The sequence below is a fragment of the Cryptomeria japonica genome, chromosome 3 (assembly GCF_030272615.1).
Source record: "Cryptomeria japonica chromosome 3, Sugi_1.0, whole genome shotgun sequence".
In the NCBI taxonomy this organism is placed as follows: Eukaryota; Viridiplantae; Streptophyta; class Pinopsida; order Cupressales; family Cupressaceae; genus Cryptomeria; species Cryptomeria japonica.
Window position 1 is genome coordinate 308,235,895 of NC_081407.1, and position 17,417 is coordinate 308,253,311.

At 34.6% G+C, this 17,417-nt stretch overlaps 1 protein-coding gene across 1 annotated transcript; it reads right to left on the reverse strand.

Moving 5' to 3' along the window:
* Window positions 1-9,278: 9,278 nt before the first annotated feature.
* Window positions 9,279-12,424, reverse strand: LOC131034306 (uncharacterized). The gene is made up of 5 exons (XM_057965777.2): window positions 12,097-12,424; window positions 10,558-10,696; window positions 10,287-10,403; window positions 10,083-10,188; window positions 9,279-9,888 (listed from the first exon to the last, which is right to left on the reverse strand). The coding sequence occupies exons 1-5, from the start codon at window positions 12,186-12,188 to the stop codon at window positions 9,731-9,733; spliced, it is 612 nt and encodes a 203-aa protein (XP_057821760.1). The 5' UTR covers window positions 12,189-12,424; the 3' UTR covers window positions 9,279-9,730.
* Between the last annotated feature and the right edge of the window lie 4,993 nt (window positions 12,425-17,417).

Sequence of the window (17,417 nt, forward strand, 5' to 3'; positions counted from 1 at the left end):
GACGCACATTAAATGGTTTAGTAAGCAGGTTGAAGGTTTTAGTCCAAGGCTTAAGAGAAAGAGGATTCTCTCCCCAAACCCACAACTTTCCCAAAATAAAGTTCCTATACTCCTCGGAAGAAAAAGAAGCAATGAAGAAACCTTTAGCATAGAAGAAAAATCCAACCAAACCTATCCCAACAGGTCGCCAAGAACTCGCCCCCCAACTATAGAGATCTAGAAGAGAATCTATAAATCAAAGCCCTACAAAGATAAAAAGTCTTCATTATCTACCACGGGGGATTTGGCACAAGACAGAGGATGAGAATGCCTCCGGGGAGGAGGACAAGTAGCAAACTCAGCAACCTGGGCAAAACTTTGATTGACACAGACAGAAGGCAAAGGGACATCACCTCCAACACCAGCACCATTGGCATCAACAGAGATTGCAACCAGAGGAGGGGCGACAGGAATAGGAGGAAGAGCCCCCAACCTGAGAACAACCCCCTTACCAGAACCCTTCGAGATCCCTTCAAGAGGATCAACAAAGACATCCACAGGCACGATAGAGACCCCTCCTCTACCAGCACCAACAGAAGAGACGACGACAACAAAAAACCCCAAACTGCACACTGCAGGATGAGCAGGACATGCAAGCTGCAACGAGCGGGAGATTCATTTCAAAAACTTTTTGAGAGTACACCCACAAATTAATCCTGAAAGCACCCTTGTCAATATCAAGAATAATAATTTGTTTAGATTATGATACATCTGACCGAAACATGTCCATAATTCTTTAATGTTGTTGTGGATACAAATATGTGATTTTACTCAAAGTTCACGGATCCTCAAATACCATATTGTGCACTTGGTCTTTTAAGATTGTAGGACCAACATTTAGCTGGTTGAAGCGTAATACATAACAATATTAGTCAGTTAATGGTGTCTCTATATCTTATACATTATAGATTATAATGTAGTTGAATATGGTAATTCCTTACTTGACTTTTAAATTACTAACAGACTTTTGATGTGTGAACATATTAAATCTTAATGTATTTAGAATTCATTGTGTAAGTGATAAAAAAAGGTTTTTAATCACTATGCAATACTACTTGACATTATTAATATTAGTCTTAGATTAAGCAACATATGAGAAAATAAGAGACTTATTTATGTTTGTTATATTATGTAAATAATACAATTATCATTGGTTAATCTATTTGATTTAGATATGTGAGAGTATCATTGTAGTATCTTTCAATTACATCTATTGGAAATTTGTATGTGCTTCTTAGATGTTATATCGTTTTAACTTCTTATTGGCATTGCCCTAGTTACTCAGTAGTTACTTAATCTATCCCCCACTTTCAATAACTTGATAATGTAGTTGATAAGGACTTCATTAATGTAACCAAATCTATATTTACACTAGATAGTTGCATGATAAAGATAAGGTAACAATCTTTTAATTTGAGGGTGTTGTTGAGATTGGGTTAAGAGACAAATTATTTGCAATCATATAGCATGGCATCCCTTGATCTATCTATTACTAACTACGAAGATCATAACAAAATATAAGTGGCGAGTATAGACATTATATGGTCAAGGAATTATACTAACACAAGAATATGAAGTTGCACCATTTATTTGAATGGAATAAAAAGGATTAGGATATAATTACTATTATTGGGTGTGATCTTGATATGAAGAATATTTAACAAATAGATTATTGACATTATCATAAGGATGACTTAAGTATCAATCATGTTTAAGTAGGTTTATAACTAGGGCATTATGTCTTTTAAGGTATGAGGATTTTCATGTGGCATTGATGATAGGATGATGTTGTATATTAGTATAATACTCGATATAATTGAACTATTGTGTAGTGGAACCTCATTGGGAGCCTTGTCGATGCTTTTGCATTATTGTTGCATCGTAATAATCTTGTATTATTACTTTATAGGGACATGCATACTTTGTTAATGCCCTATTCTTATATGGAATTAAGATTGCCCAACAACCTTGTACCTAGGTATGCTTAATTAGAGTATTAAGGGAGCCAAAGCCTATAATGTTGTGCCTAGATATTGTTTGTTCTTGTGAGTTGGCTAAATAAAACCAACATGGCATTGCATTAGAACATAACTTTTGGATGTTATACTTATAATGCAAATTTCATGTTAATGTATCCACTATTACCTAGTGTTTTGGCCTAGTGAAAAATATGGTTTGTGCAAACAAAAATAATTTATTTATAAGAAATCAATCTTGGCTTTGTGTCAATTAGATAATCCTATAAGAGATTTTAGGATACTCATGTTGAATTATGAATAATAACGGCGACGAGGTCTATTGGAGATTTTGATGTCCTTAGATGGAAGTCTTATAGTTCTGGCTTATTAAGTTGAGACTTGGTTGGAATTTCCTTGCTTGTTATTAAACATTATGTCATGTTGGGAATCACTCCAAGGAATCTTATTTGGATATGAAAGTAGGTAATGATGAAACTTGGCTTTTATTTGATAAGAATGAATATGAAGTTGGTATTAATGCAAGTTGGGATAAATATATATAACTCTCTATCTTATTAGCCTTAACATAAGATGATATTCATTGTGTAGCATTACATCCCTTGTGGAAACTCTAAATGGTTGTACACTTGTACATTGGGATACATGTGGCTGATAAACTTTTCAAGTTGGAAAATTAGTAGGCATAATTATGTCTCAACTAAGCATGGAAAAATCTATTGTAGTGGCAACAGGTGTAATAATTTCATTTAATATCATTTAATCTTCCTTTCTTAATGCAATATTAAGACACGCTATATTATTCTAGAATCATAATTGAGTATTGGGGGAAAGTATTTTATATTACTATAAGATACCTATGGACCCCTTGAGTATAAGAACCTCAATATTGAACCTATCATATGAATTTCAAATGGAAATACTTTCCTACGGGGTTGTGTGAACCAATATAATTTTTTTGTTGAGTAATAATCCTAAGCGTTATGTTGAAATGATACAACCTTGGAAAGTTGTGCATAGATGTTCTTGAGATACCCAATAAGGAGAACTCCATGTGACCTTTATCTTGTTTGGAAGTGAGTACGTAGGCAATCCTTGGGTGAAGAATGCCCTTGCGATGTCAAGTATATAGGGGAAGGGTTACTCTATGGTTTGGAGTTGTTCATAACTAGTTTTACCTTCCCTCTTCAATAGGCTTAAATGATAACTTGCATTCAATACATAATGTGCTTTTGATTAGTGGGTTGAATGACGTGAATGGGTTGACTACCTTATAGTCGGTACTTGTTTATCTATTGAGTAGAAGCCATCTTGTATTGGATCCAAGTGGTTTTTATGTGTCAAATTCAATCCTAGGACCTATAGGAATCTATGTATAGACTCTAAATCTGTCGATTGTAATCTACTAATTCCTAATTACGATTTTTTTTTTCAGTTATGGTGCTAAGTTGGGTGAGGGTGCTAACTTTTATGACACATAGAATAGATGGAGTAAGGCCTCTACAAGGGAATTGGTAGAAGTTGTATACCTTTAATATGTAGCCTAATCCTCTCCCTTCGAGGTGATCACTCGTGGAGAAATCCTATGACCTGCTCAAAGATTAGCTTGTCAATGCTCTATCTTGACAGTAGTCAAGAAGCATGCTCTACCAACAACTTGTTAGTCGTACCATTTAGATAGTGGGATGGATTCCACTAGTAGCATGTGGGCTTTTGAGGCAGTGACATGTAGGTGATGGATGCCCCATATTTCTCTAGAGGCTTGGATGGATTCTGCTAGAAACATGTGGGCCTTGGGGCTAATAGCATGTCGACGATGGATGTCCACCATACACTAGAGGGTTGGCTGGTTTTCAACAATAGCATGTGAGTCTTAAGGCCAACATCATGTAGGTGATGAACCACCTTATCTGCTTAGATGTCCAATGGGCTATAGGGAAGAGAGTTTCTAATAAAGAATAGGTAGGTAACGAATCAAACCAACTTCATATTAAAATTTTGGCATATCCTAATTGAGTACCTTAGATGAATGGTCATTAGGAGTTGACTTTATGTATTTTAGACTACCCTAAATATCCACTCACACACCACAGGCCACGAAATCTACCTTGTATGGGGTGAATAGTCATTGGTCTATTCAAAGAATTTGTGAGTATTACTTTGTGATGTGTTTTGTTTTACTTACTCTTTATCCAACAATGATCACAAGTAGTATGAGATGCTTGTCATCATCATAGTTGGTGTAAAAGACCAAGGAAAATGGTGGAACCAAAGGTGTAGCATGCAAAGCATCATCACATCATTTCTATTTGGGATAAACAAAAGGGTAGGTGATTAGTCATCGATTATGGATGTGTGAGTCACTCATGAATGTGTTAGTCAATCACTATGTATAGGTGATGTGTGTTGTAGCTATTCATTGTGTATATATTGTATGCTAGAGCTAAACGTCGTGTATAAATGATGTGTGCCAAAGTTTGTCATCGTATGTACACATGATACGTATGAGCTACTCACCTTATTGTATAGGTGATGTATGCTTGAATTACTATGGGGGATGGGGGGTTATGGAATGTTATGACCCCTATGTATTTGTGTATGTTTTACACTATTTGAGTGCTCCCATGAGGCAATATATAAGCAAGAACATTAAGACAAAACCCTTGAGGTTTAAATCTAGATCTAAGGATGACCTTGGCATCAAGATCTTACCACCTTTGAGTTTAAGCATAAGTGGTGTGATATAGTTGTTCCCACCATGATGATTGAAATCATTATGGAGTAAACACTTCTAAGTTAAAACAAAGATGCTTAGTCGATTAAATTTGATCTACATGCACTTCAACTTATGTCTCATCACATAAAGCACAAAATTAAATCAAGGGATAAATTCTAAATGTGTCCAACTTAATGGCTTTTGTTAAAAACCTTGCCATAGCCTCTTTATCTTTATAAAGACTACACATATGAAGAAGCTGGTAAGAGTGATACTACAATTAATTGTGATTCAAACCAACCAAATGTTTGACTTTGATGATGCTGATGATGAGCAAAATAAAAATTATTGAATGTATTTACAATTCTCATTTCATATTGGCATTTGACAAATCAATCTATGATGAATTGAAAACTATTTTCTTTTTTTCAAATTATGAGTTTAAAAAAAAAACAATCATATGAATTTTTTTGCGATATTCAATCAACTAAACAGTGATCTTCTAACAATAAATTATTTTAACCTAGAGTGGAAATACAAGTGATGCAACCAAAGGCCTCTACATATAGCTGGCAGATCAAATAAATGCCTCTCAATTATTGGAATTTCATGTCATTATCACCTTGCAGACATCACAAATTCTGTATCAGATCCTCTTCAACTTGCAAATGGACAAGCTCCCAAACCTTCATCAACAAATTCCATAATATTACCTTCAACATACTACGCTCACACTTTCACAAAGAAATCTTGGTCAGAAACAGAAAAACCTGAAGGCTTTCATGTCCAACAGGTTTGCTCCAATGTGACTAGGATGCAGAAGGGGTATAGGTACAGGAATATGTTTGGCCCATATAAAGCAAAATCCAAATTCAAAGGAAAAAGAATCTACTGTTAAAAAATTGAATGCATGATAAAATTTAATTTTGACTTTTAGAGGCTCCTGCAATGTTGTGGATGCAGCTTATGCCCTTTGTACTATTTGGCAGATAAAACATTAGTTTAAGGACTTGGCTTCGTTATAAAGAATAACCCTGATTACATCGTGAAGAGATATATGTCCAATTACGGGAAGTATCTAAAAGGAGAGCTAATTTTTTGAAACAAATATCAATTTGGCAACAGGTTTTATAAGAAGCACCATATCATAGATGATCTTGCCAGAGTGCAAGCTGAGTTCATGGACATAGCTCAGGATTAAAGAACTGTAAGACAATAGAACAGAAGTCAGTTTGGCAACTTGTTGCATTAGATGCACCTCATCACAGATGATCTTGCTAGAATAAAGCCGAATTCATGAAGAAAGCCAAACCTCGAACTCAGGAGCTAAGAGAAAGCTATTAAGGGAATCAAATAAAATTCTAAGCAAAGAACAATATTGACGATTGAAATCTCAAATATTTTGGATCAACAAAGACTATAAATCCTAAATTATTTCATACATCTAGAAAACGTTTGACCAAACACAAATTTCACAGCCCCCAACAAAAATCCTCCGTGTGCGCCCTTGGTCTCCTTTTGTTGTGCAGCGCAAACCTCAGGTTTGTGACATGACTTAACCGCCTCCTATGGATTCTATAAGTCTAGTGGTTGTATCGGGCATTAACAGGTCAATCTTTTGGTGCAACGACAACCACACTTGTAACAAGTGGTATCGGAGTCAAGGTTGACTCAGTTACGATCAGACTGTGTGATAGCAACACTCCTACTTCACCTTTGAAGGAGGCAATATTTGATTTGATTTAAAACGATCTCCACAAGTGAAGGTGCATTTCCAGACTTACAAATCAGACCTAGGTAGATTATAAGACATTAAGGGTAGAGGCAATTTCAATCAGAACTGAGCAATTTTGAGGAGAAAATTTCAGATTAGGGCTGATTGCAACCGAATTTCATCAGCAGACACCAGCTAGCGAACTTCATCAGATTCTGGAGCAATTTTCTTATACCTGGAAGTGAGTTTGGATATCAAACATGGGTGTGAATTTATAAGGTTTGATATGAACAGATCTGGGAAACATTTGTATCTGTTTTGAGATTGATTTGGAGTGAAAAAATCAGCAGCCCTAATGTGAGTTAAGCAGACCTGATTCAGATTTCCAGATTCAGACCTGCATCATCAAAGTCCGCCCTAATAAGCAGATTATAGGTTTGATGCAAGCAAGGAACAGGAAACGTGGAGCACATAATGAAGAACTTTTCCACCACATGAAAGGGGCGACACTTAAAAGATTCATTCTCCAACATGGCGAATCGAGAGGAAGATAACCAACAAAGAACACAAGAATAAGGTGTTACAATATAGGGAGGATGAAGAATAAGGGTGTTGCCTGATGAGTTTGTGGAGAAAACGAAGGAGCGAGTGGATGGGACTCGACAATTGAAAGCATAAGCTCGGGGGTGCCCATGATATGCTGGCCATTCTTTGTAGAGCAGCCGACAAACAGAAGATTTGTAGATGATGTTTGGAAGGTCCGTTATGAGATGAAAGAAAGTGTTGTAGATGCATCCATCTCTATTCCTCGTGAAATTGTGTTTGATCTGGAATATATGAGGTTGGTTGCAACACTGAAGTGGCAAAGATGAGTCATAGCTACAGATCTAGCACAATGGTGTACCAACAATAAAAGATAAGTATTCCTTTGTTGTTTGTACCTTTAATTAATGATCATGAATTTTATGTAGAGTATAAATTCATGCAATAACATTGGTAATAATGAACCACGTATGCTTCATTAGATGAACTATTAGTAATCCCTCTAAATGCTTCCAAGACGGATCGAGGAGCATAAGGATGATGAGAGATTGCATAGCTTGACTCATCCAATGAGGAAGTCACACAGACTGAAAAATGGAGACACAGCTTGCTGCCATAGGACTAAGTTGGCAATGCACATCTAGAGACACCTCTCAATGAAGAAGAACCTATTCAAAGGGATAGAGACAGAGAACCAGATTCTGTTTCAGAGCCGAAAAGAAGAAGGATTTATCTCTCATTAAATGTGACAAGTATGGCCACATTGCTCAAGATTGCAAATTCAGGTCTACTCATCTAGTTTCTTCTGCAGAAATTGACATAGGGACACCTCAGGAGGAGCCAAGGTCTAATGTCAATTCAGAAGGGTTCTTATTCTAAAAGGAGGAAATAACGTTTCAGCTTCAGAGGGACCCTGACATTTTAGGTTCAAAGGGAGCCTCAGCGTCTTGAAGAGTTTGTTAATGCATTCTTCTCTGCGAGAGATTTTTTTGAGGTGCAAGCCCTTGTTAATGCATTCTTCTCTGCGAGAGAAGTTTGAGGTGCAAGCCCTTGTTAGTGCATTCTTCTCTGCGAGAGAAGTTTGAGGTGAAAGCCCTTGTTCCACCCTCTGCGAGTAGGTATGGTAGATGTCATGTGAGAGACTCCGTGACTTGACACCTGTGTTTATTTACCCTTTGAAGTAGCTATGGTGAACATCATGATGAGATGACGACATCATGTTGAGGATTTTGTGATAGGCACTTGTGTTTATTTGTTTTCCATCCATGGGAGTAGCCATGATGGACCCACCCTCTGGGAGTAGCCATGGTGGTTGTCACTATGTGACTCAGATTTTGAGAAGGTCTCCTCCCTAGCTAAGAGGGACTGTTGATGTTTGTAGCTAGGTCGGATCCCTTCTATGGCCGACCTAGCACTTGTAGGTGACTAATTGGCCTATCGGCCTTAGTGACATTTTATATGCAATTAAATAATATATATAATGTAACGTGTGGATAGGGCTAACCCTTTATTGGGCGCCAAGCTTGAAGAACTATTTTATTGTTGTAAGCCGACCTATTGTGAATAGGTATCTTCCTCCTATATAAAGGAGATGTGTTTGTCATTCATAATAGACATTCAACAAGTTCATTTCATCCTTCATTCACTCAGCGAACTCCTTCAGCAGAGCATCAGCGACTACATCCTTATCTGCAGCAAATCACTTCCTTGGACAGCGAATCTCTTCCTTAGGCAGCGAAGTCTTCATCTCAGCACTGTGAATTCATTCACAGCATACAGAAGATTAACTCCAGCATGTACAAATCAGGTTGAGGTGTGATTGATGCCCTAGCACAGTTCTGATTCATATACAGCAGCATATAATCTGTTCATACTGCTTCAAGAGTTGAAGCGAACTTGTATAAGACATGTTGATCTTGTCTAATATATTCTGAGATTTCATTGCTGGGTTTTTCACCTCCAAGAGGGAGGTTTTCCCAGGGTATTCCTTGTGTTCCTTGTGTTGGTTACTGTTATTGCTATCTATATTTAACAGTCTGATCTAAAATTAACAACCACCAATCGTAAGTCATCAATGAACTTTGGAAGATATCACTTGACAAAACTATCAGTGTATTGGTAATTTCCCATTGCAATTTCAATTATTCGGCAACCAAATACTGAAACAATATGTTGCAACTGAAAGACAAAACTATTTGTATCAAAATATTATGAATGTCAAAATGGTGACTCAATAATAGCTGATGTTGAAGATGCTGTCCCTATATCCGCTGCCAAATCTTCCCATTCATAATTGCAACTTTGGCCTTTTTATTGCAGTTTTCAAAATGTTCAAACAAGAGAAACCTTTTTTAGTTTCAAGGACTTTAAAAAGTACAAGAATCTATTTGAGAATTGTTTATTTACACTCAAACAACATTTATTCTCTAAGAAAACAGAGACTGATTGTTGTAAAACAGCTCTGACTCACTCCTTAAAATTATATCATCTCCTATTAAGTTCTAAATGGAAGCTATTTAAATATTTCACGTTGAAGAACCGTACTCTTTCTTAAGCAAGTTTTTGTATCAACCTCTGAATTGAACTGAGACTGAAAATATTTCATTTCCCATTGTACACCAATGGTTGTGCAAAAGAATAGATGCTATCGAAGTAGGCATCAAAATGTGAGCATGTTTAAACACGTGAACTGCTAATTTCAATAATATTCGGATGTTTCATTCAATCTTAACTGTGAAAAACCTAGGAGATTCGCTTCATACGTTCCTTGCTACTTTCCCTTGGAAGCCACTCAGAGGGTAAAAAGTTTGTAACAGACAAAATGATGGCAATGCCTAAAACTACAACAAAGCCCACCCACCATGCTTGATTTGGTATTCCAAAGAGTAATTCGTCACAGACTGCATCCAAAATTAGGAACACTTGATTAAGGCTCAGAAAAAACCAGAAACAACAATGAACTTGAACACTAAATCACTTCGCTTAAGCATATTTTTGTAAGTATGATAATCAATAGAATTATCTCAAAGATAAGTTTGCATTAATTGATGCAACCAATTCATTAGAGAGATGTATCATAGTCTATTTCACTTACCAATGTTAAATATCACAAATTGTTGCTCTCTGAAATGAGATTTTGCAACAACACCTGCAGGTTCCACTGAAACAAGTGCAAAAATTCTATCATATCCAGAAACTTCCTGCAATAACATAAAATAACAAAGCATATTAATATAAACTATTAAAATAGCTAAAAGTAAAAAAGTGTCAATCTTTCAATAAGTCTTCTTGTATTTACCGGAACAATATTGTCTGCCTTGAATATTAGCTTCTCTGTGTTCAGCAGTCTTCTTCCAAGATTGAAAACCTTAGTGGAATTGTCTTGTACAATTGCAATAGAAAATCTGGCTGGTATCTGTCATATTACTATGTTCACTAGCAAGTTTCAGCGTCCTTTCATGAAAAAATTGCTATATCCAAATTGTATTTAAAAAACAATACACTTCATCCTTCCTGGTAAAAACTCTTTGGTTGCCAATAAGATGGAAGGGTTTAGGGTCAGTACATACAGAGGCTGGGTAAGAAATCTTCACTTCATACCACCTGGGTGCTTTAAGGCCATGTAATTCATATAAGGACTGGCCCTTACTAAGTGGGAGAACCTCCCGGGTCAGCTCTTCCCCAACATTTAACATCTTTGCACTTGATCTGCACATCCCGGAGGAGAAACTAGTAAACCTTCAGTTTCTTCTAACAAACCCTTAATCATATATGCAATTAAGGGAACATGAATATATGAATGGACTTTCTGTTAATCTTCCTTATAGGAACTAAAGTGAAAATGACTTTCAAGCACCCATTCTTTGTGCAAAAGATAATAAGCATCACTGCATGTGACTAGCACATATACAGAGAAATGCACCATATAACGATTTGCAATGTGTTTCCTGACGCACTCGCAACTCCTAGAAATAACCAACATAACCTTTAAAACGCATTTGGCCAAATAATCCTTTCGCTTTCCTTATGTAATATAATGGAAAGCTTCTGGAGGAATTAGCAACATCAATATGCCTGAAATTTTCAGAAAGAATGGACTAGTAGAAAACTTAGAACTGTTCGGTTTAATTTTCTGGCAGTTGAATTCTTCAAAACAATCAGTAACTGATCTTCAACCTGACAAACTTTCTGAAATTCGACCATATTAGTATATACAAGCGATTATCGACATCTTCAACATTTGACACTCTCGCTAAGTGCGATGACTCAAAGACAGATGTTATCAGTAATAACTAATAGACTATACCTTTGAATAACAAAATGAGGTCAGAGCAAATAAGGCCTCGCAGATAGAATTTGAAAAGGATTCTCTGTCATTGAGAAATAACACTTGAACTATCATATGACCAATTGTGCTGTCGACTGTAGAGGGGTAATGGGTATCAGATCCTGGAGGAGAAAGGCATAGCAGGGGATTTACTCTGCCGGGGCTACATCAAGGAGAGTCTACTTAGGGTCTGTCACAGAGAAAAATTCTGGAGACATTCAATAGTTTATCTGACATCGAGATGACAATGGAGCTGATGAAACTTGAAATTATGTGCGCAGTCCCCAGCGTAGTATGTTCCCATCGTTTTATATGATAAATTTTCAAGTTCGAATTTGATAGAATAATCATCGGTTAAGAACGCCAAACCAAAGCAAAGACCTTTGTCATTGTTAAAACTGCAACAATCTACCGATAACAAAAACGTAACCACAAGAATTAAAATAACTGAGAGATTAGGTGAAATGGAACGATACCAATGCTTTCAAAGCGTAACCCCAAGTTGAAACCATATGAAACATGACAAAGTATTGACATTGGGTAAACTAATTGACCAAATGAGACAACTACCTGAACCAAAAATAAAGAAAAATCTGGTCTTCAAAAACCTGCACCTTATGGAATACCGTATGATGATTTTCTAAATCCGATGTCGCATGTGATTAGGCAATGAGTTCGTGTTTTCCGTAGATTCTTTTCAGAAATAATTTATTTTGGGAATAATGCCATTAACCACAACATCACACTATCATGTAAATCTTTTGGAATTACGGAAGCTTACCTATCAAAATTTTGGGGAAGCGATGCAGCATGAGCAGCGCATCCATGAAGGCACACCAGCAAACCCCAGAAAGCGAATAAAGCAGAAGACATTACAGGGTTCTATAAATACCAATTATTCAACATTCACGGACAATACAAAAACACAGAGATCACCCAATATCTATATAAAGTAAAGGATCGCGGTTATCACCATAAAGATTGCAGGTCAGTTGTTCATCCTGCTAAAAACAGGACATACCCATATAATGTGTAACCCTAGATAAATAAGTTCGAGTATGGAAGTGTACTTGAATAGTAGCTGAAATTTTTTAAAAAGGGTTCAGGGTAAAGGATCTAGTAGTTGAGCATGTATCAATTGTTCTCACGGTTGTTGATATCTTTTGTTCTTAAAATTGAACAAATAAAATCTATTGTTTGAAACAAAAAATATTAGTTTTTGTTAGGAAATGTACCAACAATTGTTAGGAAATGTACCAATAGTTGTTAAGAAATGTACTAATATTGTAAAAAGTAACCAATCAGGTGATGCCATATCAGTTGCACAATTATTGGAGTTTAATTTGCATGCCTATTGGTCTCACTTTAAGGGACTTGCCAAGTAAGTTGTTGTAAAAAAATGGGAGTGATTTGAAATTTCCAAGTAAGATTTTGAGAAGTGCAAAGTTAGGGTGCACAACCACTGGGTCCTTTCCCCTAGATAAATGGTTAACTTGCTATGTTAATAAAAAAAAATCTAAGGTTTACTCTACGTTAATTATCTCATCAAACAAGTATAGTTTTGTGACCATGAATTAGACTTGTTCCTCTAATTTGATTTTCAATATTTTAGCTTATATCTTTTGTGTGATGTAAAGATATAATTTATTTTTAAAGTTTTAATCAGAAATCTAATTTAATCTTAAAGCTTTAACTAAGTGTAAATATTTGATTAATATGTAAATGGTTTATCAAGTTTTTCAAGTGTCTTTTACAATGGATGTTATATATATATATATATATATATTTGCTAGATCATGGTATCAATTTGCAAAAATATGTATTTAGTTGATTATGGACAAAAAAGATAAAGGAGGACGATCATTTAATTATTGTATTTTATTATTTGATTTTAGGTGGGTCAAGTTTTTTGCTTAATAGCATGATCGTGTGACTATAAACTCAACCTAGGATCAAAAGACAAACTAATTCAATATGGATAATGACTACTTAGGGATCAATGTATGAAAAATAATGACACTCAAACAAATAGTCTAAATGTGTGGAGAAGCCCAAAAGGGAATGAGGTAAAGTAATAAGCATAGGATAGTGTGTAGATGTAGCTAAGTAAATGGGTCTGAATTAGCACAAGGTTGCGCCATCTGTCATATGTACATTCATTGAGACATTTCCCCAAACTATGCACAAAATTAATGAAAAATAACATGTTGATGAGTTCTCATGGAGTGATCACACATTAGTTTGTCCCTTTTTTTGCCCAAATGAGACATTGAAAAATATTTTAATCAATTTTTTACTTTTTATCAATTATAGCAAGCAAACCATTAAAAATTTGATGATGATGCATACTAGAGATTTGTAGAATGTGTGTGTGAGAGAGTGATTTTGAGGCCTTATAAATATATTATTTTTTATGCAATATTTCTTAATGGATGTCATTTATTCCATAGCACGTAAATTTATAATTCGTAATTAATCAACACAATTCTATGGGGGTAGTGGGCTACTCCTACTGGTGGTGGTGGATAAGCTGGGACATGAAGGGATTAAGTTGGCCTTAGACTGGTTGGTTGTGCCTCTCCTACTTTCATAAAGTTTTAGATGATTTGTATACAAATAGAAGGCTTTTGCACTCAAATGAGGTTCTTCTATTTGCCCTAATTAAAAATAAAATAAAATAATATTTTTCTAAGCACGGGTCACTAAGATTGTTATTCAGGGCTTGTACAATTGTCATAATTTTTTTTTGCATTTTTTTATTATTCATTTTTTATTTGCATTAATTATAATTTAGAGAAAATGCATTATCTTAATTCTTATTATATTGTTTATAATTGAAACGAAGACATCAATAAAGAGTGCACAAAATACTTTTCAAAAATAAAAATTAATATTTTATTTTTTCACATGCATCAAACATGGACCCTTATGTTTGGTTAAAAAAATCTACGTTTACTAAAAAGTAGAAAAGAATATCATAATTAGTCAAAGCATATTATAAATTATACTTTGAGGCCTCCATTTGATGGTCCAACCCCTACTTCAAAGAAAAAATAAATCCAAAAACTATGTTAGTAACAATGGGATGCTATTAAAGGGACCTTTTGTATGAAGTGTTAGAGTCACCAATGGACTCAAGTTCTCAAGATCACCTACAAAACCAAAACATTACTTCCACAAGATAGTAGCAAGAGAAAAATATTGCTTGATCATTATGTAATAATGATTAGATCTATTTATCAAAGATGGAATTACTTTCTATGTACATTTGATGTGTTGCTTATATAGGCAATGTTGAGATATATGACCAGTTATGATGACAAGTGTCTTAATCCTATGCAATGAGACAATGATTGATAAGATGAAATAGGATCACATGAAAAATAGACATTTCGAGAAATATTTACAACTCCCTAAGCAAACTTAACATGTGAAAGTTTGTGTATTAAAGTATATACTATGAGCAAGTTAGATAATATGCCTTGTTCACACTACAAAGGAGGAAATTGAATAGGTAATGCCCATGTTCACACCAACACCCCCTCTTAAGTGCAACTTAGGTGGAATATAAGATGATGAAGATGATGATGATGATGATGATGATGATGATGATGATGATGATGATGATGATGACAATGACTAGGTCAAAGTATAAAATAGGAAAAAGTTAGATAATGTGCCTTGTTCACACTAGAAAGGAGGCAATCGAAAATGTCCATGTTCTCACCAACACCCCCTCTTAAGTGCAACTTAGGTCAAATATAAAAAAATGATGCAAACTTGATGATGATGATGATGATTATAGGTCTATATTAGGTACCCATTAATAAATGCAATCTTTCACAAATAGAGAAAGTAGAAGTCTAGTGTGATAAAACTCCTCTTTACAGCAAGTGATGGATGGAGAAATCAAGACCCCCCAAGGATGAGATCCATCATAAGTAAACAATTAATTGTCACTCAATAAGAGGAAAAGTGAGATGTACTATGAAACCCCCCATAATATGTAATCTCATATATAATAGTAAATGCTTGAAGAAAAATATGATCTAATGCCTACAAAGATTCATTATTTTAGGAAGAAACAAGACTATGTGTAAATGTGGGAATACTTCCCATTTTGGATAGAAATTAATAATAAGAAAATATATGTGTGATGATGGTATCTTTATTCAATCTACTCATGTGTAGTCAAGTTCATGGAAGATGATGATGATGTCATAATCAGATCAAGTACATGCTCAATTGAAGAAGATGGTGACAAACTAGGAAGAAGCAGTAATTGATGTTGAACTAGATCCAAATATAAAAAATAATGTCACAATAGCTATGATATGGAGATGTCATCAAAGAGGAGAGATAACCCCTCAAATTTGTCCTCCAAATTTGAAATGTGAGATTCCACAACAAGTTTGATTTACTTGTCAAGTAGTCATTTAAAAAAGATGAATATGAAAGAATATGATTTACCTGTGACTACATTAAATAGTCATTGGAATATTTCAAAGAATTATTTTTGAACTCAAATGAAGCAATAGAAGATGGATTTGTGATCTTAATTAGAGAAATAGGAACAATAAGAGAAGTCTCATGATTATTAAGATACTCAAGCTCTTCTTCATATTCAATCCCCTCTAATGTGTAGATTATCAACATCATCAAGTGGAATGAGGCAATGTGATATAGGATCATCTATGAATAGAGGATTATGTGAATCTCCATAGATTTCCCAAATATTGGTCTAAAGTGTACATGGACACAAGTGATTATAGATATAATAGTAGTTATCCCAAAATATATTTAGTACCAATGCTTATACCAATTGATCCCATAAAATGATCCTTTTTATCATCCCAAACTGGTTTATTCCTAGGTGTATCCAACTTAGGGACGAGTCTATAAAGATAGGGAAAATATTGAGCCATTCATAATGTGTTAGGATATGTATTTCAAGGCTCGTATTATCCTTAGAATAATTATAGAGGGATAAGTTTTCTAACGCATGATCATTACATTGATACACTCTTTAAATGATAAAATCATAGATCTCAAAACATATTAAGTAGCTAAAATGAATTGATTTGTTTTAAAAAAACAATAATCAAAGTTCTAATATTTCCAAGTATTCCTTCAAAATGTTAATATGGATAAATATGAGTAAAATGTACCTAGGTATAAATCTAAACAAAGTGCATGGATGGATTGATGGAGCTCCTTAATACCTTTTCAACACCACAACAATTATGAAAATCAAACATCTAAGAACAAAATATGAGCTCAGAGGCCGAAAAAGAAGATCTAACTTCAATCAACAATTAATTGCACCTACAAAAAAGTTTGGCAACATAGCCTACACCATTGCAAAGTGCTTCGAGATAGATTTCTATCAATATATTGTTTGGAAAACATTGGTGAAAATTTACATTGGGGTGATACCACAATAGTGGGTTACACTTTGTGGCCAACTTTGACACTTAAATGAACATTTTGAAAAAAAAAAACCTTCACTTTTTGACACATATAACTTCTAAACTATTAGAAATTTGAAGATGATGCAAACTAGTGATTTGTGACATCTTCTCTGTAGATTCTAAATATATATATTTTTTAAAAAATTGAATCAATTTGTATTCATTTTTCCACATCCTTTGAAAACCACTTTTTAACAACAAACAATAGTTTTTAAGAGTGATGTGCACCCCGTAAGGCAAAACTTTTTTCAACAAATGATATAAATTTTATTCTTTCGAATTTAGGTTTGTAACATCAATACCTAAGGCATGCAGTTGGTTTCATAGTATGTTGAATGTTTTTAATTTTATTAAGTTTTGAAGTTGAAATAATTATAATTTAGACATAGGTGTACGCTTGAACTCATAACTTGTTTATGTATATATTGAAATTCATTTATTTTTTGTTGGAAAGAGGACATTGATAACTAGGGCATAGATATTTTTCAGAATTTTTTATGAATTAGTTTACTATTTTTCTAAATACACTGAACAAAGAAGTTGATGTTTGGTGGAAAACCTATGTTTAGCAAAATTTTAAAAATGAGTTCATAATAAATTCAATATGTGATAAAATTATAGTCATTGGAAA